Below are 22050 nucleotides of genomic sequence, written 5' to 3'. Positions count from 1 at the left end.
TGATTTTCAATTCTCTTATAAAAAAAAACTTAGTCCCGAAGTCCAAGAGCGCTTCAAAAAGCAGCCTCGAGGCCTTTCTCCCCCCCCCCGAATGTGAAAAAACAGGCGCGCGGCGGACAGCCCGCTCCCCAGGGGTCGCCGCGAGCGAGGCCCCCGTGGCGGGTTGCGCAGGCGCGAGCGCAGGCGCAGGCGCAGTCGGGCTCGGGTCTCCCTGCCGGAGTCGGCGGCTCCTCCAGGGCGCCATGAGTGCCGCGGGGCTGTTGGCGCCCGCCCCGGCCCCGGCGGGAGCGCCGCCGCCCCCGGAGTATTACCCGGAGGAGGACGAGGAGCTGGAGAGCGCGGAGGACGAGGAGCGCAGCTGCCGGGGCCGCGAGTCGGACGAAGGTGCGTGCCTGGGGAGTGGGGTGGGGGAGCACCGTCGCGGGGAGCACGGAGAGTGGGGAGCATCGTGGGGTGCTCCTTGGCAGGGAGAAGGGGTTTTGTATTTTGGGGGGCTTTTGAAGTTGCTGCTGCTTATCCCCTCGGCTCGGACACCCCCCCCCCCCGCTCTGCTGGATGTTTCTAGTGGCCCTTTGCAAGTTCGAACCCCGACACCCCCAAAGCCATTCTTGGTTTTTGCACCGCGGTGGGGTGATGAGGGGTTCTCAGGGGTTCGATCCCGCCGCACCCCGCCACTGCCAGCTCAGCTCGACTGCTCCCCCATCTCCCAGGGCTGGATTCTCTGTCTCTCCTCTGACCCCAGCTTTATGTTGCTCCTCCTCTGAGCAGCCTGCTGCCAGGCAGGGGTGAAGTTGCTGCGGGTTGGTTGGGTGGGTGGTTGGGTGGTTGGTTGATTGGTTGGTTGGGTGGTTGGTTGATTGGTTGGTTGGGTGGTTGGTTGGTTGGGTGGGTGGTTGGTTGGTTGGTTGGTGGGAGCTGAGAAGGAAAAAGGAGACTCGTTTCAGACGCCCGCTGGAGGGTAGGTGGGTGGGTGGGTGGGACGTAGGATCCCCCCACCATCCCAGGTGCAAAACCAGGTCTTGGGCAGCAGCCAGGCCCAGCTAGGAGAACGTACCATGCGCTGGGCTCTGTAGCCCCCTGGCTGGCATCTCTGCCAGGGCTCCCATTGAAGGAGGGAAGGGAGGGAGAGGGAGAAGAACAGAGAAGGGGTTCGGTGAAAGAGAGGGAGAGAGGGGAGAGAGAAGAGGAGGAAGAGGAAAAAAGAAGGAGGAGGTGGAGGAGGAAAGGAGAAAAAGGAAGAGGAGGAGGCAAAGAAGGGAAGAGGAGAAAAGAGAGGAGAGAACTGGGGAGATTGATGGAGAGAAATATGCACTGGTGAAGGTTATCATATATTGTATGACTGAAACTCAATCATAAATAACTTACTGTGGACAAAAACTGTATTATGAATATCTTGTAATCATAGTGTTTAAATAAAGTTAAAAATGCCACTGGTAAATATTCTTTTTTTTTATTATCTTTATTTAAACACCGTGATTACAAATATAATTGTAGTTGTATGATTACAGTCATGTAAAGAACACCCCCCTTCACCAGTGCAGGATTCCCACCACCAATTTCCCAGATCTACCTACTCCCCACCCCACCCACACCTGTACTCGAGACAGGCTTTCTTTTTCCCTCATTCATTCACATTGTTATGATAGTTTTCAGTGTAGTTATTTCTCTAACTGCACTTATCATTCTATGTGGTGAGCTTCATGTCATTAGCTGCACCTACATGGGAGGATGGGGGGGGGAGTAAGGGTTGGGACTGAGGCAGTAAAATATTAGAAATGAGCTATGTAGGGCAGTATCAAGATCCCAATACAAGATGGATATTATGGATATATAGAATATATGCACACAATACTATCAATATGAAAACAAAGAGAAAAAATTTCCACTGACTGTCCCAATTTAAACCAGTGCTAGAACAGCCTGCCCTCCTCCCAGAGCGCATTCCCATTAGTAGGGAGAGATAGGGGGAAAGCCTGTTGACCCCTATAGAGTCCACCTAGACTGGTGCCCAGGGAAAGACTGAAGTCCAGGGGAGAAAAACCCTATACCTGGCAAGAGCTGGTCTCTAGAATCAAGGACGAAATCGGAAGCCAGATGTCTGCCCGCCCTCCTCCCATGCACCTCCCCCCTGGAGTACGGAGGGAGGGGGGAACCTGAGGACCACTAAGTGCATAAACCCACTTCTGGCCATCTGAGCTGGCACCCAGGGAAGGCCTGGAGTCAGGGGAAAAAGACAAGGACGGCAGGGGGCCTGCCAAGCCTCCCAGCACTCCCCAGGCTAGGGAGAAAGGTTCTGGTATGGGGCCTCCCCAAACCCCATACTTGGCAAGAGCTGGTCTCCAGAATCAAAGAGGAAACCAGAAGCCAGATGTCTTCCTGCCCTCCTCCCTATGCACCTCCCCGCTGGAGTACGGAGGGAGGGGGGAGCCTGAGGACCACTAAGAGTCCACCTGACACTGGTAAATTTTCTATTCATGAGAGATTATGGAGAGGAAATAGAACCAGAGACAGTCTCATGTGTGTGTTATGTGTGTGTGTGTGTGTGTGTGTGTGTGTGTGGAGAGAGAGGGGGGAGGGGGGAGAGGGGAGAGAGGAGAGAAGAGGCATGTGGAGGGGGGGCCGGGTCTGATTCCTGACCCTGAGCACAGTGAGAGCAAGCCGGTGCAGACAGGAACAGCCCTGGAGGAGCACTAGGTGTGCCCCAGACAGAGGCAGACACACACACAAGACACAAAGATCAGGACTGTCTCCCACCAAGAGTCCTTCACTAGGAGACAGGAGGCTGGTTTGTGCGGACATCACCAGGACACAGCACAGCGGGATTGCCCGGGACTGTGATGTCCCCCACACGGGACGTTGCTCCTTGATTTTACTTGTACAGATAATGAGGGACTCGAGGTCCTCAGTGATGCCATGTCTTCAGAACGTAGCCAGTATCTCATTTCACATCTGTAACAGCCTTGAAAAGACAAAAAGCACTTGAACTTGGGGCCCGGTGTGGCCCCAAACAAAAGACAAAACCCAATCAAACCAAAAGGCAATGACTTACAGGGCCAAAGCAAAAGGCATTGGGGTCTTAATTGTTACTATTTACTCACCCTGAAAAAAGTCACAAAGTTAACTCTTGGTGGCTTCTGGGGATAGAATGTTGCAAGGCCGGGGTGTTCAGTGGGGGGCTTCTATCCTTGGCAGTTATGATAATTGTATCATTAATGATATTATTATTATATTATTATTTCCAACTTGAGGAACTGACAGGTTTGAATTCAAAACTTGGGAAGGTTGAACCTGCCTCTGTGTGGTGATATCCCACCTGCACTGCCCCTTCCTATCCGCTAGGGGGAGCCCAAAGCCAAGCTTCAGTTTTTCTGGAGTGTAGGTTTGTTGTAGGGACCCCCCCCAAAACCAAAAATAATAACCCTGCGTCCCATAGGGTCCCCCAAGTCAGAAGCGATTTCTCTCTTTTTTTCTTCGGTCACACCCGGCAGCGCTCAAGGGGTCTTCCTTTTAGGCTGGGAGGGGGGGATGACCCTATGGGATGCCGGGACTTGAACCACCTTCCTTCTGCATGCAAGGCAAATGCCCTACCTCTGTGCTTTCTCTCGGCCCCCAGGAGCGATTTCTGAATGCATAGCCAGGAGAAACCCCTGAGCGTCACCAAGTGTGGCCCAAGGACCAAAAAATAAATGAAAGAAAATGAATAAAATCGAATCCTAATTCAGTGATTCGGTACCACCTGACAGCGATTTCGAATGCCTGTCTGGGACCAGGACTTTCAGGGCTGAAGTGACACCGAGGTCTCGGATGATGGACCGACCCATGGCTTGTTCAAGGGGGAACAGTGTAGAAAATATTCTGAAATAGTTTCTATTTGGTTCCTTTGTCATCTGCCTCTGGTTGTCACTTGGTTCTCTTTGGTTTTATTTTGTTTTGGGGTTTTTGAAGCACACCTGGCAGGCACTCAGGGGTTCCTCCTGGCTCTGAGCTCAGAAATCATTCCTGACAGGCTCAAGGAACCATGTAGGATCGAACCCGGGTAAGGCAAACACCCTCTCCATTGTGCTATCTGTCGCTCTGGTCCGAGACAGACCTTGGAAGTTGCTGCCAGGTGACACCGATTCATTGAACATCAATTCATTGAATTGGGATTTGATGTCATTATTTTTTATCTTAGTTTTGGGGCCACAACCAGCTCGCTCCTGGCTTTGTGCTCAGGGGTGACCCCGGGTGAGTTCTGGGCACCGTGTGGGGTGCCAGCAGGGATGGACTTCGTATGGCCCTAGTACAAGAGGTAGATGCTTTTTTACCCACTGAATCTTCATATTTCCAGTCCCTGAATTGGGATTTTATTTATTTGTTAATTTATCTATGTCTAGTTTGGGGGCCATGCTGTATAACTCAGGGGCTTCCTCCTGGCTCTGCATTCAAAAATCGATCCTGGAGGTGCTCAGAGGATCCTGTGGGATGCTGGGGATCGAACCCCTGAATTGTGTGTGTGTTTTATTTATTTTTAACAAATCCACTTCTCTGCCCTATTTAGACACTGAGGATGCCAGCGAGACCGACCTGGCGAAACACGATGAGGAAGATTACGTGGAAATGAAGGAGCAGTAAGTATGGCCTCCGCCATCTGTGTTCTGAGGCGACAGAACTGGCAAGAAAGTGTCTCTGGGGGCTGGAGCGATAATAGCACAGTGGTGGGGCATTTGTCTTGCACGTGGCCAACCAGGGACAGACCTGGGTTCAATCCCTGGCATCCCACATGGTCCCCAGCCTGCCAGGAGCCAAAAAAAAATTTTTCTTTTTGTGGACACCAGTGCACTCCTCAGACTGGCCTGTGTGTGGGCTGACTCTTGAGTCTTTGCCTTTCAGGCCTCCACAGTGACCCCTAACCACTGGATTGGGGGGTGCTGGCCTCGGGGCGGGGTCCGACTAGCTTCTGTCTCTATCTGACTGGTTTTCCCCTTTTTCTCGGCTTCCAGGATGTACCAGGACAAGTTGGCCTCCCTGAAGCGACAGTTGCAGCAGCTGCAGGAAGGTGGGTGTCGGGCTCGGTTTGGTCTTTCCTCCGAAATATCTCTGATGGTCCAGGCCGCCGGAATCCAGGCTGCCCCAGTGGCCCTCGTCCCTGGGAACGGCTTCAGGTTGGGGCAGACATTCAGGCCTTCCTAAAATCCCCCATAGGCCCTTTGATGTCAAATGCGTCGCCCGGAGCAATAATACCTCAGGAAGGGCATTTCCCTGGCACGTTTACACACTCTAGTTGTACCCCCAAGCCTGCCAGGAGCAATCTCTGAGTGCAGAGCCAGGGGAAACCCCTGAGCACCACCAGGTATGGCCCCCAAACAAACAGAAAACACAAAAGTGAAATGTGAACCACAACATCTGAGGTTGGACTTGTTCTTTTTATTTTTAGCCCCCAGTCCTTAAAAAGAGATTTTTTTTTTCTGGCGTGTTTTTTTGTTTCTGTTTTGTTTTCTGGTTTTGGGCCACACCCTGCAAGGTTCCGAGATTCCTCTTGGCTCTTCACTCAGAAGTCATCCCTGGCAGGCTCTGGGATGCCGGGGACTTGAACCCGGGTCGGCTATATGCAAGGCAAATGTCCTACTTCTTTGCTAGCACTTCAGCCCCCTAACTTCTTTTATTCTAGAAACTTTTGGTCTATCTTTGAGCCACCCCACCACCACCACCCCCCAGCAGTCCTTGGACTTAATCCTGGTTCCATGCTTCTGGTGAATGGAAGTTGGGGCTGGCATGGTGGTTGAGGGAAGGCATATGACGTTGAAGGCCCTCCTGCGTGTTGTCCCATGTCTCTGAGCCACACGAGACCTTGTAGACGGAATTCAAGTGAAGGACTCACTTCTATGCTTACCATAGGGCAAGTGCTCAGTGGAGCCTCCTGGCTGGGCTCTTGGCTGGCTGCCTGTCCCACCTATTTTACCGTTTTTGGAGACTTGGTTGAGCAGCCAGCACTGAGCCGGCCCAGATGGTTCCCTGACGTGCTCGGCCTCTTGCTCCCTCTTCCCGAAATCAGGATCCCCTAGAGAAAGAAGCGCTTTGTAAATGAACAGAAAGCCCTTCAGCAGAATGGGCTGGTTTTTGAGTTTGGGGGTGACACACCTGGCCCTGCTCAGGGGGCTGTCCCTGCTTCAGTGTGTGTGTGGGGGGGGGACGGGACTATTCTTTTTGTTTGTTTGTTTGTTTGTTTTTTGGTTTTTGGGCCACACCTGGTAACGCTCAGGGATTACTCCTGGCTATGTGCTCAGAAGTTGCTCCTGGCTTGGGGGACCATATGGGACGCCGGGGGATCGAACTGTGATCCGTCCAAGGCTAGCGCAGAGAAGGCAGGCACCTTACCTCTTGCGCCACCGCCCGGCCCCGGGACGGGACTATTCTACAGCAGGGTTCGAACCCACGTCTGGCTCCTTCGAAATTCCCTTAATTTACTTACCCACGGTATTTTATTTTTGATTATTGGAAATTTTCTGAAATTAAAAAAAATTTTTTTATAAGTTTTTCACAGTTGTATTTTAGTATACATATACCAAGGTGATTTCTGCCCCTGCCCCTCTCTTCACCCCTTGCCCCCACCATAACCATCCAACGCCCTCCAGGGAGCAGCATGGTTCACTTGAGCGGGGGGGGGGGGGGGGGGAACCTCTGCTTCAAGTGCTAGAAGGGATTATTCTCCCCCCACCCCCCAAAGGAAGGCTCCTTGCTTCAAACTAACTCTAGCATTGGGGTGGGCTGGATCAATAATAGCAGAGCGGGTAAGGGCACTAGCCTTTCACATGACCGACCTGGCATCAATCCCCGGCATTCCATAGGGTCCCCCAGGCCTGCCAGGAGCGATTCCTGAGCACAGAGCCGGGAGGAACCTCCGAGTACCACCTGCCTGGTGTGGCCCCCAAACCAAGCCAAACAAAGCTATAGCAGGAAGTGACTGAGTCCTGCTCGGATGAGGGGTGGGTGTGGGGGGCCCTGGGAAAGAGCTGACACCCAGTTACCTCCATGCAAGGTGCAGGGGGGCCCCTTGGTTGTTTACTCTGATGTTTGTGTCACTGGGTGCTAGAAAATTCTGGGACGCTAAGTGCTGCGTGGACAGATTTTGAGAGTAATTGCAATTTTTGGGGTTTTTTTTTTTTTTTTTTTTTCGGTCATACCTGGCAGTGCTCAGAAATAGCTCCTGGCAGGCACGGGGGACCATATGGGATACCGGGATTCGAACCAACCACCTTAGGTCCTGGATCGGCTGCTTGCAAGGCAAACGCCGCTGTGCTATCTCTTCGGGCCCGCAATTTTATTTTTTGTTTTGTCTTTTTTTTTTTGTTTTTGGGCCACACCCGGTGACACTCAGGGGGTTTACTCCTGGCTATGCGCTCAGAAATTGCTCCTGGCTTGGGGGGACCATATGGGACACTGGGGGATCGAACTGCTATCTGTCCTAGCTTAGCATGTGCAAGGCAAACCTACCGCTTGCACCACCACTCCGGCCCCAAGAGTAACCGCAATTTCAAATATCCCCATGCAGGGACATTGCAGGAATATCAGAAGCGGATGAAGAAGCTGGACCAGCAGTACAAGGAGCGGATCCGGAATGCGGGTGAGACTTAGGGATTGCCTGGAGGCCAGGCTGGGGCTGAGACCCTCCTCTCCTCCGGCCCTCAGATATCTTCCTCCTTGCTGAAACTAGAACAAGACCTTGGTCCCTCAAGGGGGGCACAGACTCGGGGCCCCACTTGGTGCCCCTCGACTGTCTATCGAGGGTAGGGGGTGAGGGGTGAGTGGGGCTTTCCTTACATCACCTTACCTTCTGGGGTCTGCCTGCCTTGGGGCTCTGTGGCCGTGCGGGCAAGCTGGCCCGTGGGGCAAGTGGGATCCTGAGGACCAGCTTTCTCTCTCTCTTTTTTTTTTGACTTTATTTTATTGGTTGCTTGATTAATTGATTGGTTTTGGGGCCAAACCCAGCAGTGTTCAGGGGTTCCTCCTGGCTCTGCACTCAGAAATCGCCCCTGGCAGACGGGAGACCATATGGGTTGCTGAGGATCAGACTCAGGTTCGTCCCGTGTTGGCCTTAGGCAAGGCAAATGCCTTACACCTGTGCTATTTCTCCCCGTTGTGGACCATCTCTCTCCATATCTCTGTGTGTGTGTCTCTCTCTCTCTGTCTCTCTCCTTTTTCTTTCTTTTCTCTTTCCTGCCTCTCTTTCCCTCCCTCTCTCCTTCCCTCCTTTCTCTTAGGAGCCCTCAAATGCCTGTGGCCCCTCGAGTCTAACTGGGTTTTTCCTCTCTTTCAGAGCTGTTCCTGCAGCTGGAAGTAAGTACCTCTTGGGTTTGTGTGGGGTCTTGGTGGGGGGGTTTGGGGTGAGGGACCAATGAGCAGGGTCCAATGGGCAGCCAGCTCCCGGCTGCCTCAGGTCATTGGGTGGCCCGTCTGGGTTGAGTGGTGGGGGAGTGATCCCCTGAGCACAGAGTCTACAATAAGACCGAACACCCACGGGTAAGAGAGAGGGAGCGGGGAAGGGAGGGAAAGAGATGGAGGAGAGAGAAGAGAGACAGTGAGAGAGAAAAAGAGGAGGGGGTTGAGAGAGGTGTTAGGTCCATTATGATCTCTCCTTAAAGCCAGAAAGGGACTGGGTTTGCAGTTCAGCGGTGGCGCCCACACCTGGCATGGACAGGGGCCTGGGTTCCCTCCCAACCCACCAAAGACAAAAATGCAAGGCTGGAACCCCCTGTGCTGCTGGCTCTGAGCCGGGCTCTTCTCTGCGTGGTGGACGGGCCAGGACCTTGAAGCCAGGGCCCCTTGGTTCCAAAGACTGGCACCCAGGGCATAGTCATAGACAAGGGCACTCTCCAAAGCTAGTATGGGGGCCCAGGGTGGGAGCACTGTGGGGAGGGCATTTACCTTGACCCTGGTGTGGTCCCCAGCATACCAGGCAGGCTGGGAATGAACCAGCAACCCTCGAGCACCCCTGCACATGGCCTGATAATGCCGTGGTCTCTCTGGGCACGGTACCTTGCCATTTTATTTGTTTTTTTAGGGGCCCACACTTGGCAGTGTCCCAAGGGTTGTTAATCAGGAGTCACTCCTGGCAGTGCTCAGGGGACCAAATGGAATGCTGGGGATCAAACCCGGGACAGCTACATGCAAGGCAAATGCCTAACTGACTTTGTGATTGCTGTGGCCCATATCTTTTGATTTTTATTTTTTGTTGGGAGGGGTTAGCTCATATCTGATGATGCTCAGGGGTTCCTCCTGGCTCTTCACTCAGAATTCTGTGCTCAGAAATTGCTCCTGGCAGGCTCAGGGGCCCATATGGAATGCCGGGGATCAAACCTGGGTCTGTCCTGGGTCGGCCAAGTGCAAGACAAACACTTTACCGCTGTGCTCTCACCCCGGCACCTGTCTTTATCTACTTAAAACAACTATTTGGTTTATTTTCTGCCTCTCCTTTATCTTAATAGTAGAGATTTTTCCAGGGGATTTGGGGAGCTACTCAGTTTTGTTTCACTCCAGTTTTTTTCTTTCTTTTTTTTCCTGCTCCAGTTTTTAATAGAACCAGAAGATAAAATAGAGCCTCAGCAGATAAGCACTTTTTATATTTTTGTTTTGCTTTGTTTTTTTGGGGGCTACACCCAGCCTTGCACAGAACCTGTGGGATGTTGGGGGAATGAACTTGGGTCAGTCCTGGCTTGGCCATGTGCAAGGCAAACCAACGCCCAATTGACTATGCGATGCACTGGCCTGTATCTTGGAATTTTGCATAGCCATAGTTCCTCTGAATATTTTATTTTTTTCCTTTAAAGTCATGTCCTTTGCTATAGGGTGTTCTTTACTCTCTTCCAACTTTTTATCTTCCCGATATCCGTGACATGGATTTTCATTGGGCGAGAGGAGGTGCCCAAGCACCCTAACTCCCCTCAAGAATGACCCTCTGGGTGCCCAGGGGATCGTCTGTGCTGGGGAACTGGCTGGAACAGTGCTGGGGGTGGGGGCTCCCAAAAGAGGAGTCTTCTGGGCCTCCCTGATTTCGCTGGGAACACCTGGCTCCGCCCAGCTTTCCATTTTCCCTGCCCAGACCGAGCAAGTGGAGCGAAACTACATCAAGGAGAAGAAAGCGGCTGTGAAGGAGTTCGAGGACAAGAAGGTGGAGCTCAAGGAGAACCTGATTGCTGAGCTGGAGGAGAAGAAGAAGATGATCGAGAACGAGAAGCTGACGATGGAGCTGACGGGGGGTGAGAGCGTGGGGTGTGTGAGGCTCTCCACTTTCTGGTTCAGCTTTCTGAGGCACTCTGGGGACCAGGGGACCCAGAGGCTGAGGAAAAAGGAAACTGAGGGGCCGGGCGGTGGCGCTAGAGGTAAGGTGCCTGCCTTGCCTGCACTAACCTTGGACGCTAACCTTGGACAGACCCAAGTTCAATCCCCCGGTGTCCCATATGGTCCCCCAAGCCAGGAGCGACTTCTGAGCACATAGCCAGGAGTAACCCCTGAGCATCACTGGGTGTGACCTAAAAACCAAAAAAAGAAAAAGAAGGGCCCGGAGAGATAGCACAGCGGCGTTTGCCTTGCAAGCAGCCGATCCAGGACCTAAGGTGGTTGGTTCGAATCCCGGTGTCCCATATGGTCCCCCGTGTCTGCCAGGAGCTATTTCTGAGCAGACAGCCAGGAGTAACCCCTGAGCACCGCCGGGTGTGGCCCTAAAACCAAAAAAAAAAAAAAAGAAAGAAAAAGGAAACTGAGTGTCGCTACGGCCTGCTGCTGGAGTGCCTGTCTCAGGCCTCGGGACCTTTCACTGCCAAGACCTTGAGGGATGATGACCCATGAGGGACACGGGTTTGATCTCTGGCATCCTGCATGGTTCCCAGAGCCTGCCAGGAGCGATTTCTGAGTGCAGAGCCAGTAGGAACCCCTGAGCACCTCTGGGTGTGGTTCAAAAAAAAAAAAAAGAAAGAAAAGAAAATGGGGCCAGAGCAGTGGCGTGGAGTGGTAAGGTGTCTGCCTTGCACGTGCTAGTTTAGGACGGACCGAGTTTCTATCTCCCTGGGGTCCCATATGGTCCCCCAAGCCAGGAACCATTTCTTAGCACATAACCAGAAGTAACCCCTGAGGGTCACCGGGTGTGGCTTCCCCCCCCCCCCCCAAAAAAAGGGCACTTGGTCTGGCCAGTCTGTGCTCAGGGCAGTGGACCATGGTTGTCAGGGCTTGCTCAAGACAGCTGGGATTGAAAGTGGGGAGAGGAGCATTGTGAGGGTTCCGCAGAGGCTGTGGGTGGCAGGCATAACAGCAGGGAAGCCTGAGGGGGGTGCCCAGCTCCCGGGGAATTTGGGCTGAAGTTGCTTGAAAGGTGATGTGCAAGGGACCAGAATGGTAAATCCATGGGGGGTCTTGGCACGTAGTTCTCATGGGTGTGGTCTCGTGGGAGTTCACTTGTCCCCTCCTGCCGTGGGCCTGTCTACCTTCTCTCTCTCTCTCTCTCTCTCTCTCTCTCTCTCTCTCTCTCTCAATCTCTCTCTCTCTCTCTCTCTCTCTCTCTCTCTCTCTCTCTCTCTCTCTCTCTCTCTCTCTCTCCCCTCCCTCCCCCCCACAGGCCTCAGCCATGTAAATTCTGGGCTCCCTTGAGGGTTCCGCCCACCCTCAGATTCCCATGGAAGGTCCGCCTGTCGTCATCGGAGAATGAGTTTCTTTTGGAAGAAGCAGGATTTACCCTTGTGTATTTCTTGTGGTTTTTTTTTTTTTTTTTTTTTTTTTTTTTGTTTTTGGGTCACACCTGGCAGCGCTTAGGGGTTACTACTGGCTCTATGCTCAGAAGTCGCCTCTAGCAGGCTCGGGGGACCATATGGGATGCCGGGATTCGAACCAATGACCTGCATGAAAGGCAAATGGCTTACCTCCATGCTATCTCTCTGGCCCCGCCTTGTGTATTTTTTATTTTATTTTACCTTTTTTTTTTTGGTTTTTGTTTGGGCCACACCCAGTAGCACCCAGGGGTTCCTCCTAGCTCTGTGCTCAGAAATAGCTCCTGGCAGGCTTGGAGGACTCTGTGGGATGCAGGGGATTGAACCTGAGTCCATCATGGGTTGGCCGCATGCAAGGCAAACACCCTGCCGCTGTGCAGTCGCTCCGCCCCCACCCCATTGTGCATTTTTGCGATCATAGATTCAGGACAGATGTCGACCTGCCAGGCATTTGGAGCGAGTTGGCTCTTCTGGACCCTGGTTTCCCCCACACCCCACTAGTTCCGTGGTGGCTAGTTCTGCCTCTTTGGGCCCAGAATCTGGGCCCTGGGGCTGTTTGGTGTTGAGGTCTTGCGAGGTCATCCCCATGCCTCTAACACCTCAGAGTAGGCTTTGGGGCCAGCAGGTCCCTCAGACAGGCTTGAGGGCTCCAAGAGAGGTCCGGGCAGGACCCCGCTTCACCCCTCCACCAGGCACCTCCCACATTGCTGTGTGCTGGGTCCAAGGTATGGGTGGATATATGGACAGTGTCTGCTCTGGAACCCTGAAAGGAGGCTTTGTGGAAATACTCTGGGCCGTTTGTGGGGAGGTAGCGTGCTGTGGCTGAGTTGTATCTGCCTGCCTGCCTATCTGTCTCTGTCTTTCTCCGCCCACACTGGGCAAAGGCATTGGATCTGGTCTGAGGCACTGAGGGAGGCTAGAAGTTGGGGGGCTTCCTAGGCCTCAGGGATACCATTTACAGGAGCACCATGCAGAACGGGGTGCTTCGTGTCCTGGGAGACAGGGCTGGGTGTGGGGTCTGTGGACGGACAGAAGGGGGAAGCAGAGAGGCCGCCTGTTAGAAATGACTCATGCAGGAGGGACCCACGGGGGTGGGGTGTGAGTGGGTGGACCGGTTATTGGGGAGCTTCTGAGGGGTGATGGAAAATCCAGAGTGAGGATCACCTTCCCCAGGGGTCACTGGTTATTTTAAGGAGCAGGCTGGCCAATGTCCAGGGCCCCAAGGAGGGAGGAGGGGGCAGCTGGGGACAGACCACGGGGTCAGTTTCTTGGGGGGCTTCGAGGAGCTTTGGCACACCCACCCACCCCCCGAGTCCCGGTGGTGTCATTTCTGGTGGTTGGAAGCTCTGAGAAGGGCCTGAGGATAGAGAAATTCTTTTTGAATTTAAGACTTAGTATTATTACTACTACTACTAAGTACTAAGTAGTTGTAGTTGTTAGCAGTAGTATTGGCTTTTGGGCCACACCCAGGTGTGCTCAGCTCCTGAGCTCTGAGCTCAGAAATCGCCCCCTGGCAGGCTCAGGGGACCATATTGGATGCCAGGGGTCAAACCAGGGTTCGTCCAGGGCAGGCCTAGTGCAAGGCAAATGCCCTGCCACTGTGCTATCTCTGGTTCTTTTGGACCCTCAGGGTTTGCTCCTGGCCCTGTGCTCCGGGAACCAGGGTGCCAGGGCTCGAATGGGGCTTGGCTGCATATAAGGCAGGTGAGCAGGTGTCGTCCATCCCACCCCCCCACCCCCACCCCCGCTGTGCTGCGTCTCTGGCCCCTGGGTTTCTTCTGGTCCTGCTTTGGGCTGGCTGGGACCCATGTTGTCCTTTCTCTCTGGCCCGTGACAGATTCCATGGAGGTGAAGCCCATCATGACCCGGAAGCTGCGGCGGCGACCCAACGACCCTGTGCCCATTCCTGACAAGCGCAGAAAGCCCGCCCCCGATATCCTCTGCCTGCTTCCTCAGGACTCTGGGCCCTTGTGCCCAGCTGGCTGGGGGCTAGGCACAGCCTCGGTCCTACAGGCAATGGCTCCCCCTGACCTGACCAGAGAAGGCTTAGGGTCCCTTCTTGGTCCAGGAGCTAAAGGTGGCCTTTTGGGGGACAGGGGGATGGGGGTGGAGTTTGGGACTCATCTTGCCGGTATTCTGGTAGGTACTCCTGGATCTGTGCTTGGGCATCACTCTTGAGTTTTCAGGGAAACCTTTGTGATGCCAGCTGTGGAACCAGGCTTGGGTCTGTGCAAGGCATTACCCCATTTTTGGTTTGGTTTTGTCTCTGGTTTTTGGTTAATTGTGTTGATTCACAGCTTTTATTTTTATTATTTAATTAAAATTTTTTTTTTGGTTTTTGGGCCGCATCTAGTGAGACTCAGGGGTTACTCCTGGCTCTGCACTCAGAAATTGCTCCTGGCTTGGGGGACCATATGGGATGCCCAGAATCAAACCCAGGTTTGTCCTAGGTTAGCCGCTTGCGAGGCAAACACCCTACGGCTTATACCACCACTCTGGCCCCTTTTTTCTTTTTTAATTATTACTCGGTTTTTGGACCACACTTGGCGGCTCTTGGGGTTCCTCCTGGCTTTGCATTCAGAAAGTCGCTTCTGGCAGGTTCAGGAAATCCATACAGAATGCTGGGGATTGAACCCAAGGCCTATCCCGGATCAGTCACGTGCCAGGCAAACGCATCACCGCTGTGCTATCGCTCCGGGCCCCTACTTGTGTTTGATTTGTGGGGAACCATCCTTCGCAGATTCATTTCCTTTAACTCCTGGCACCCCAGCTCAACTATCTGTTAACAGATGAACAGATCATGGAGGACCTGAAGACCTTAAACAGGGTAATTGTTGCTCGGCTGGAAGCACCTTGCAGGTTGGGGTTTTTGCTCGACTGACTTTCAGCTGCTCATTATATCTCGATTTTTATTTTTTATTTTTGAATCACTTTGATGTCTTACGTTGCATCTCCAATGAGTTGTGGCTAAGTTTTTTTTTTCCTTCTTCTCTCTTTGCTTTTTTTCTTACAGCTTAAGTCGCCAAAGACACCAGGTAAGTGCATGACGTTCTTAGCCTCTGTCTAGTTCGATGTCCCTCGCATCTGTGAAGTCTGTCGTTAGCATTTGCCTAGTCTGATGTCACGAGCATATGTGTCGCCTCTTTAGCCAGGCGGTTGGAAATGCCAAGCAGGTATTCTTGGCGATGTCCAAATACTGAATCTTCCCCTACTGCTTGAGGGTCGTCATCGGCACCAAAGTTTGGGGTTAGAGGGGGAGCATGGCGCAGGGAGGGCACCGAAGTTGCCTGTGGCCAGCCTGAGTCGAATCCCGGGGAGTCCATCTGAGCCCTGCCTGGGTTGGCCAGACACCCCCCTCTCGTTTCCTTTCCCATCTTTTCGGGGCTCCCTGGGACCCCCCAGGATTTGTATGGCCTGCTTTCTGCAGTTACTTTAGTCTACCCGAGGTCTTGTTATTCTCTCCATGCTTTGGGGAGGTTTTTTTTTTTTTTTTTTTTTTTTTCCCTTTTTCCTCCCTTGTCTCAGGGTCACTTTGAGGACCAAGTTCTACCCGGTCGACAGGAACTTGGTGGGAGAAGGGGGGACAGGAGCGATATCACAGTGGTAGGGTGTTAGCATTGCATGTGGTCAACTCAGGACCAACCCCTGGTTCAACTCCCAGTATCCCATATGGTCTCCCGAGCCTGCCAGGTGCGACTTCTGAGCGCAGACAGGAGGAAGCCCTGAGCACTCCCGGATATGGACTGTTTCCCCACCCCCACCCCAATAATTACAAAAATAAAAAGAAACTTTGTGGCATGTCCACATATCAACTCCGGGCCTGTAAATTGATGATCAATTCTGCCTCTATGAAAGCATTTCTTTTCTTTTTTTCCTTTTTTCTGAAGGGGCGTTATTTTTGGGTCACACCTGACAGCGCTCAGGGGGTTTCCTCCTGGCTCTGCATTAAGAAATTGCTCCTGGCAGGCACAGGGGACCATATGGGATGCCGGGATTCAAGCCACCATTGATCCTGGGTTGACCATTTGTAAAACAAATGCCCTACCCACTGTACTATCTCTCCGGCCCCTTTTTTTCCTTTTTATTTGGCCACACCCACTCCAGACCTGCTCCCAGTTCTGCTCAGGAGGGCCGGGCTAGGTCAGGGATTTGAACCCAGGTCTATTATCCTGTATGTTCAGCCCACACAGATCATCTTTCTCCCCCCTGACCTGTGGGGAGCACTTGAACCAGAGCCTGGTTAGTTGGGAGACTTCGTGTGTGTGTGTGTGTGTGTGTGTGTGTGTGTGTGTGTGTGTGTGTGTGTGTGTGTGTGTGTGTGTGTGTGTGTGTATGCGCGCACGCGCGCGCGCGCCTGTGTATGTGCACACATTTATGTTTTAGGATGCTTGCTGACAGTCTCTTTGGCTCCCCCAGCATCCCCGTCCTCCCCGGAGCACTTGCCAGTCACCCCCTCGGAGTCCCCAGCCCAGCGGTTCGAGGCTCGGATAGAAGAGGGCAAACTCTACTATGATAAACGGTGGTAAGTGCCACTTGGGGGCGGTGCACTTGGCCTACGGGCTCCGAAAGTGGGGTCCTCCCAGTCCGGGAAGTGTGGCTGTGGTGGGTCCTCCTCACCAGGCCTCTGACAGCCAGGCCACCCCCCAGTGTGTCTCTCCTCAGTGTGTGTGTGTGTCTGTCTGTCTCTCTCTCTCTCTCTCTTTCTCTCCTCTCTCTCTCTCTCTCTCTCTCTCTCTCTCTCTCTCTCTCTCTCTCTCTCTCTCTCTCTCTCTCTCTCTCTCTCTCTCTCTCTCTCTCCCTCTCTCTCCCCTTCCTTCCCCTCTCCTCTCCTTTCCTTTTCTCTTTTGTGGGTTTTTTTTGGGAGGTGGTGTCACATCTGCAGACACTCAGGAGTTTCTCCTGACTCTGTGTTCTGAAATCACTCCTGGCAGGCACAGGGACCCTATGGGTTGCCGGGAATCGAACCCAGGTCTGTCCCACATTGACCGAGTCCAAGGCATACGCCCTACCAATCACTGTGCTGTCTCCCTAGAATGATGAAAATTTCTTGAAAAATTTGGAACTTACAAATAGCCCAGACCCCTTATTTCCTAACCTTGAAGCTGCCAAAGCCACTTTCGTCTCTAGCTGGGCCCAGGTCCGAGTTCGGGACATAATCTGCCTGTTCTTGGTCACTTGGGTCCCGGCCAGGAGGGCCCGGGAGAGGCCATGGGTGTGGGTGGGTTCACCTCTTCTTCCACCAGTGCAGCCAGTCCCCACTAGGTGGCAGGGCATAACTGCTCATGGCAGCCAGAAGGCTGGCATCGGATGAAAAATGCCATCTAATAAACGAAACCAAATAACCTTTAAAGATCAAGCCTGCGCCCAAGAACAGGCTTCAGAAATGAGGAGATTTATCACTAACAGTTTCACGGGCACCCCACGTTCATTTTGTCCTTTGCGTGGCTTCAGATCTCTCTCTCTCTCTCTTTCCTGTCTCTTTCCCTTCCTCTCCCAGTGGAAACTGGTGCCATCCTAGTGCCTGGCAGATTGTTGCCTTGTTGGGCGTGGAGGTATCAACAAGTGAGGGGGGGTGAAGGCCTCCCCTTAGTTTTCCTGCTACTTAAGTCTGGGGGACAGGGGAGGATCCTCACGCATGGGTCCCCTTTGTCCCCACTGGTAGTCAGAGGGTCCTCCCAGGAGCCCTGGCTGCCACCTAGCCTTGCCATTCTCAGCCCATGTTTCTTTGCTGTTGGCCTCGTTTTGGAGGTCCTTGACACTTTGTGGGGGAGGCTTCTGTTTGCCCTTCTCTCTCAATAGTCCTGGCTGAGCCGCAAAATCACTGGTTGTCCTTCCAATGGCACGTGGGAACTTTTTTTTTTTTTTGTAGTTTTTGGGTCACACCCAGCAGTGCTCAGGGGTTATTCCTGGATCCAGGCTCAGAAATTGCTCCTGGCAGGCACGGGGGACCATATGGGACGCCGGGATTCGAACCGATGACCTCCTGCATGAAAGGCAAACGCCTTACCTCCATGCTATCTCTCCGGCCCCACGTGGGAACTTTTTATTGTTTTGTTTTTTTGGGTCACACCCGGCAGCACTCAGGGATTCCTCCTGGCTCTATGCTCAGAAATTGCTCCTGGCAGGCTCGGGGGACCATATGGGATACCAGAATTTTAACCACCGTCCTTCTGCTAGCAAGGCAAACGCCTTACCTCCATGCTATCTCTCCGGCCCCATCATGTGGGAGCATTTTGACTAAGGGCTTTTTCTGGCTAGCTGAAAGGTGTGCTGACATTTTTTTGTGTGTGTGTGTGTGTGTGTGCCTTTTGGGCCATACCTGGCCTCTTTTCCTTTCATTTTGATTTGGGCTAATGACTTTTTTTTTTTTTTTGGGTTTTGGGTCACAACCGGTGACGCTCAGGGGTTACTCCTGGCTTGGGGGACCATATAGGACACCAGGGGATCGAACCGCGGTCTGTCTTAGGCTAGCGCTGGCAAGGCAGATACCTTACCTCCACCGCGCTGGCCCCACTAATGACCTTTCTTACCAAGCCATGTCAAAGTAACTGTTAGGGGAAAAAATGAATGTTTTTTGCTCTTGTTGTAGTCATTTGTTTTTGGGTCACACCCAGCAGTGCTCAATGGTGGTTATTCCTGGCTTTTCCCTTAGAAATCATTTCTGGCTGGCTCAGGGACAATAAGGGTTGCCCGGGATCAAACCCATGCCTGCAAGGCAAACATCCTATTACTCTGGACCCTGGTTTTTTTTTGTTTTGTTTTGTTTTTTCCCCTTCTTTCTCTCTCTTCTCCCTTTGAGTCAGAAGTGATGTCATCCAGGTGCTCCCATGGATTTGACCCTCCTTCACCCCCTGACTGACACAGGACCCAACTTATTTAAAACAGTGATAGCTGACGGTAGAAATGGACCCGGGCTGCTTTTGGAAACGAAATGTTAAAATCAGGGTTCCCTGGAGATTCCCCCCACAATATCAATCTGTCCCCTCCTGGTTTCGCTCTGTGACCCCACCCCACCCCCTAAGACAAGGACAAGGAATAAGGACAAGGACAAGACAAGGAAATGTCTTGTCATCAAAGCCAGCCAAAGTGGCAGTTGTAGTCCAGTACGTTGAATACCGAGGCCGAGCTTAAGGGCTTCATTGTTGAGACTCCCAGGTCAGTGTCCATTAGAAATAGGTTATAAAATCAATTTGATTCCCGGGGCCTGTTCTGTTCTCTAGGCTCTTTATTTTTTCAAACTTGATTGATTGATTGGTTTCTGGGCCACACCCAGCAGTGCTCAGGGGTCACTCCTGGCAGGCTCGGGGGACCACATGGGATGCCGGGTCTCTCCCGGGTCGGCCATGTGCAAGGCAAACGCCTCACCACTGTGGTGAGTGCCTCACCACTCTGGCCCCTCTCTAAGGCTGTTTAAAGTGTTTGTTTGATATTTTTCCCAGAAGAACTGAATTGTAGCTTGTAAAATGGGTTAATTAACCAAAAAGAATTAATAATGTATATTTTTATGAAGTTATTTTTGGGATGGGAGGACAGTTGTGCCCAGTGGTTAGGAGCGTGAGTTGGGAGTTTGGCTTTTTCTCTCTCTTGCCCTATCCCCCCATCTCGGTGACCTCTACCCCTGGAACAAGGGCTGCTCTTCACATGCTCAGGGAAATCCCCCCCCCCCTCCCCTTCCCGCAGGTACCACAAGAGCCAGGCCATCTACCTGGAGTCCAAGGACAGCCAGAAGCTGAGCTGCGTCATCAGCTCCGTGGGCGCCAATGAGGTAACCCAACAGACGCTGCTGCCCGCCCTCTGCCCTGTGCCACCCCCAAGTGGGGCCAAGCACCACCGCTCAGAAGCCCCGGCTTGGCCTGCCTTAGGGACAGATGGGCTCCCGTGTGCTTGGTGGGAAGTATGTGCTCCTGGCTAATGGGGAGACTCGGGGCTCAGTGACAGCAGAAGTGGGAGGCTCCACAAGTCCAGCTCCTGGGAGCTCCTTAGAGCATGTCCTGTCCTTTTCTGGGTTGCCAGTACCCCATAACATGCAGCAGCTCTCAGGGGATCTGTCTCCTGCTATGTGCATAGCACAGGATGGGAGAGTGTGGGTACTCATGAAGAAATTGGGCGTTGGGGGTGCGTGTTAGGTTGTCCTCAGGTCCAGGGCTGAGCTGGAGCTCAAGAAGACCGTGGGGTTTTCCACACAGAGCCCCCCTCCCCAAGGTGACCAGGGCCCCACCCTGCCTAAACTCACCTCCTCCTCCTCAGATCTGGGTGCGGAAGACCAGTGACAGCACCAAGATGCGGATCTACCTGGGGCAGCTCCAGCGCGGGCTCTTCGTGATCCGCAGGCGCTCAGCGGCTTGACCCACCTGCTACCTTCCTTGGCTTCCCAGGCCCATCTCCAGCGTGATGGGCTGTGGTGGGCAGGTTGGGGTTGGTTGGGTTTTCTTCCTCCTGGAACAAATTGGAACTGAAACAAATGACTCGTTGGCTGGGGACTGTGGCGAGCGTTGTCTCAACCATGTCTGTTCAACCTGTGACCCCCTCTTCCTGCCTCGACTTCCCTCCACCCCAGCCACCCATCCATCATCCTGAGACTCTGCCCAAGTTTTGGGGATCCGGGAGTTGGAGGACGCACTCGATTGTTTTGTTGTTTTTTGTTGTTGTATTTTTGGTTTTTCTTTTGTAAACTTTAAGTCTGAAGGACCGTCTGTTTGTCTCTGTCTTGTCTGTCTCTCTCACACTCGCTTTCCTCACTGCCTCCCCTTGGTGAGCCCAGTTTACTGTTTGCCCATCTGAGAAGAAGGAGATGAATTCTCCTCCTGGCCCTTCCCAGAAAGAAGAAAGAAAAGCACCTTCTGCAACCTCTGGCCCTTGCCAACCACCATGCCACTAGCTGAATGACAGGGACTAATTTTTTTTTTCATCAGGGAGAGGCCTGCACTGAAGTTTGGGGTTGAGGGGGCACCTTGGAGAGGGGCTCCCCCATAATGTGATGAAGTCAACATCTCACAAAGGTTCCTAGCGCTTGTTGAGGCTGGAGAGAACAACGGACCTTGCCATGGTGCCCACTTCTTCCTCTGAAGTAGGTGGGCTGGTCTGTGCCACAGCCTGAGTTGGGGTTGCCATGCTAGAGAGGAGGGGAGATGGGAAGTGCCTCCTTCAAACCTCAGGTGGCACCTGAGTCAGCCATGGCCTTGGCACACCGGCCACTCAGAGCCCGTGGAACTCTCTGGGCATGCCCGGCTGAGCAGAAGACATAGCAAGCGGACACCGCTGACCCCAGCCACCCATCACCACTGGACTCGGCCTTCCCCGAGCCCGCCACCTCCATGCCCACTTCTGCCACCAGGGGGAAGATCCTAGCAAGTCTGCATGGTTGGACAGGGCTTGAAGTGGCTCTGCTCTCAAAGACACCCTGGAAGGTGGGAAGAAGCAGGGTCCACACCCTCATGAGTGGCCCCCGCTGGGCCGCTGGCTGGCAGAGCACACGGGAATGTTGGTGCCAGGTTCATTTGACCTCTTGGGATTCTCTCTAGTGTCCCAGTGTATGTAATCAGCCCCCCCCCCAAGAAATTGTTGTCCATTGTCTTTTAGCCTTTGCTCCCCTGTGCAGTGGTGAAAGGGACCCCAAGGCACGTTTTCCTATCCCAGGAGTCACAACAGAGTTACCACCTTCTTCAAAGCCACAATCAGCAGCGACCAAAACCTTTCCTTGGAATAGAGATTTGGTTTTTTTATTTCTTTTTCTGGTGTTGGAGTCTCATAAATAAAATGAGACAATTTGTCCAGCTGCTTTTATTCTTGTATTTTTCTCTTGCCTTTTTTTTTTGGGGGGGGGGGGTGTTGCCAGGGATCAAACCCCGGACCTAATATTGCGGCGAAGTTCTACTTGCCCAGCTCTGTTTCCCTCTTTTTTTTTGTATGTGTTTTTTGTTTGTTTGTTTGTTTGTTTTGGGAGCCACATTTCGCAGCACTCATTTGGCAGCACTGTGCTTAGAAATTACTTTCCTGGCAGGCTTGAGGGACCATATGGGATTCTGATGATCGAACCCCAGTCAGCCACTTGCAAGGCCAGCTCCCTACCTGCTGTGCTATCTCTTTTTTGTTGTTTTTGTTTTTATGATCTTTGCTCCTGGACCTTCATCGTCAGAGCTCCTGTCAGAAGTCGAGTGAGATTGTGTCACTGCAGGGAGCTTCTTACTGATCTTTGTCTTCCTGACTGGAATTCATTTTGGGGGAAGCGTGATACTGAGAACCCCACCCTGGGGTTCGGGCCCCCAAGTGCCACCACCTAAAATTCTCCAGTTTTTGACCTTCCTGGATGCATTTT

At 52.8% G+C, this 22050-nt stretch overlaps 1 protein-coding gene across 1 annotated transcript; it reads left to right on the top strand.

Annotated features, from left to right (window-relative positions):
- The first annotated feature begins 207 nt into the window (after positions 1 to 207).
- Positions 208 to 20410, top strand: SUDS3 (SDS3 homolog, SIN3A corepressor complex component). The gene is made up of 12 exons (XM_049788905.1): positions 208 to 384; positions 4541 to 4610; positions 4983 to 5038; positions 7532 to 7603; positions 8297 to 8316; positions 10079 to 10235; positions 13573 to 13679; positions 14512 to 14562; positions 14749 to 14770; positions 16152 to 16257; positions 19416 to 19500; positions 19983 to 20410. Exons 1-12 carry the CDS (start codon positions 243 to 245, stop codon positions 20079 to 20081), a joined length of 987 nt encoding a protein of 328 aa, XP_049644862.1. The 5' UTR covers positions 208 to 242; the 3' UTR covers positions 20082 to 20410.
- The last annotated feature ends 1640 nt before the right edge of the window (positions 20411 to 22050 follow it).

This window comes from Suncus etruscus, chromosome 15, assembly GCF_024139225.1.
Source record: "Suncus etruscus isolate mSunEtr1 chromosome 15, mSunEtr1.pri.cur, whole genome shotgun sequence".
Lineage (NCBI taxonomy): Eukaryota > Metazoa > Chordata > Mammalia > Eulipotyphla > Soricidae > Suncus > Suncus etruscus.
The sequence above is the reverse complement of the archived record's forward strand: the minus strand, read 5'-3'. Positions and strand labels throughout refer to the sequence as shown.

Coding starts and splice junctions, on each gene's coding strand:
- SUDS3 (XM_049788905.1), top strand. CDS start 243: ATGAGTGCCGCGGGGCTGTTGGCGCCCGCCCCGGCCCCGGCGGGAGCG. Junction 14,563..14,748: donor ACCTGAAGACCTTAAACAGG/GTAATTGTTGCT, acceptor TTTTTCTTACAG/CTTAAGTCGCCAAAGACACC. Junction 14,771..16,151: donor TAAGTCGCCAAAGACACCAG/GTAAGTGCATGA, acceptor TGGCTCCCCCAG/CATCCCCGTCCTCCCCGGAG.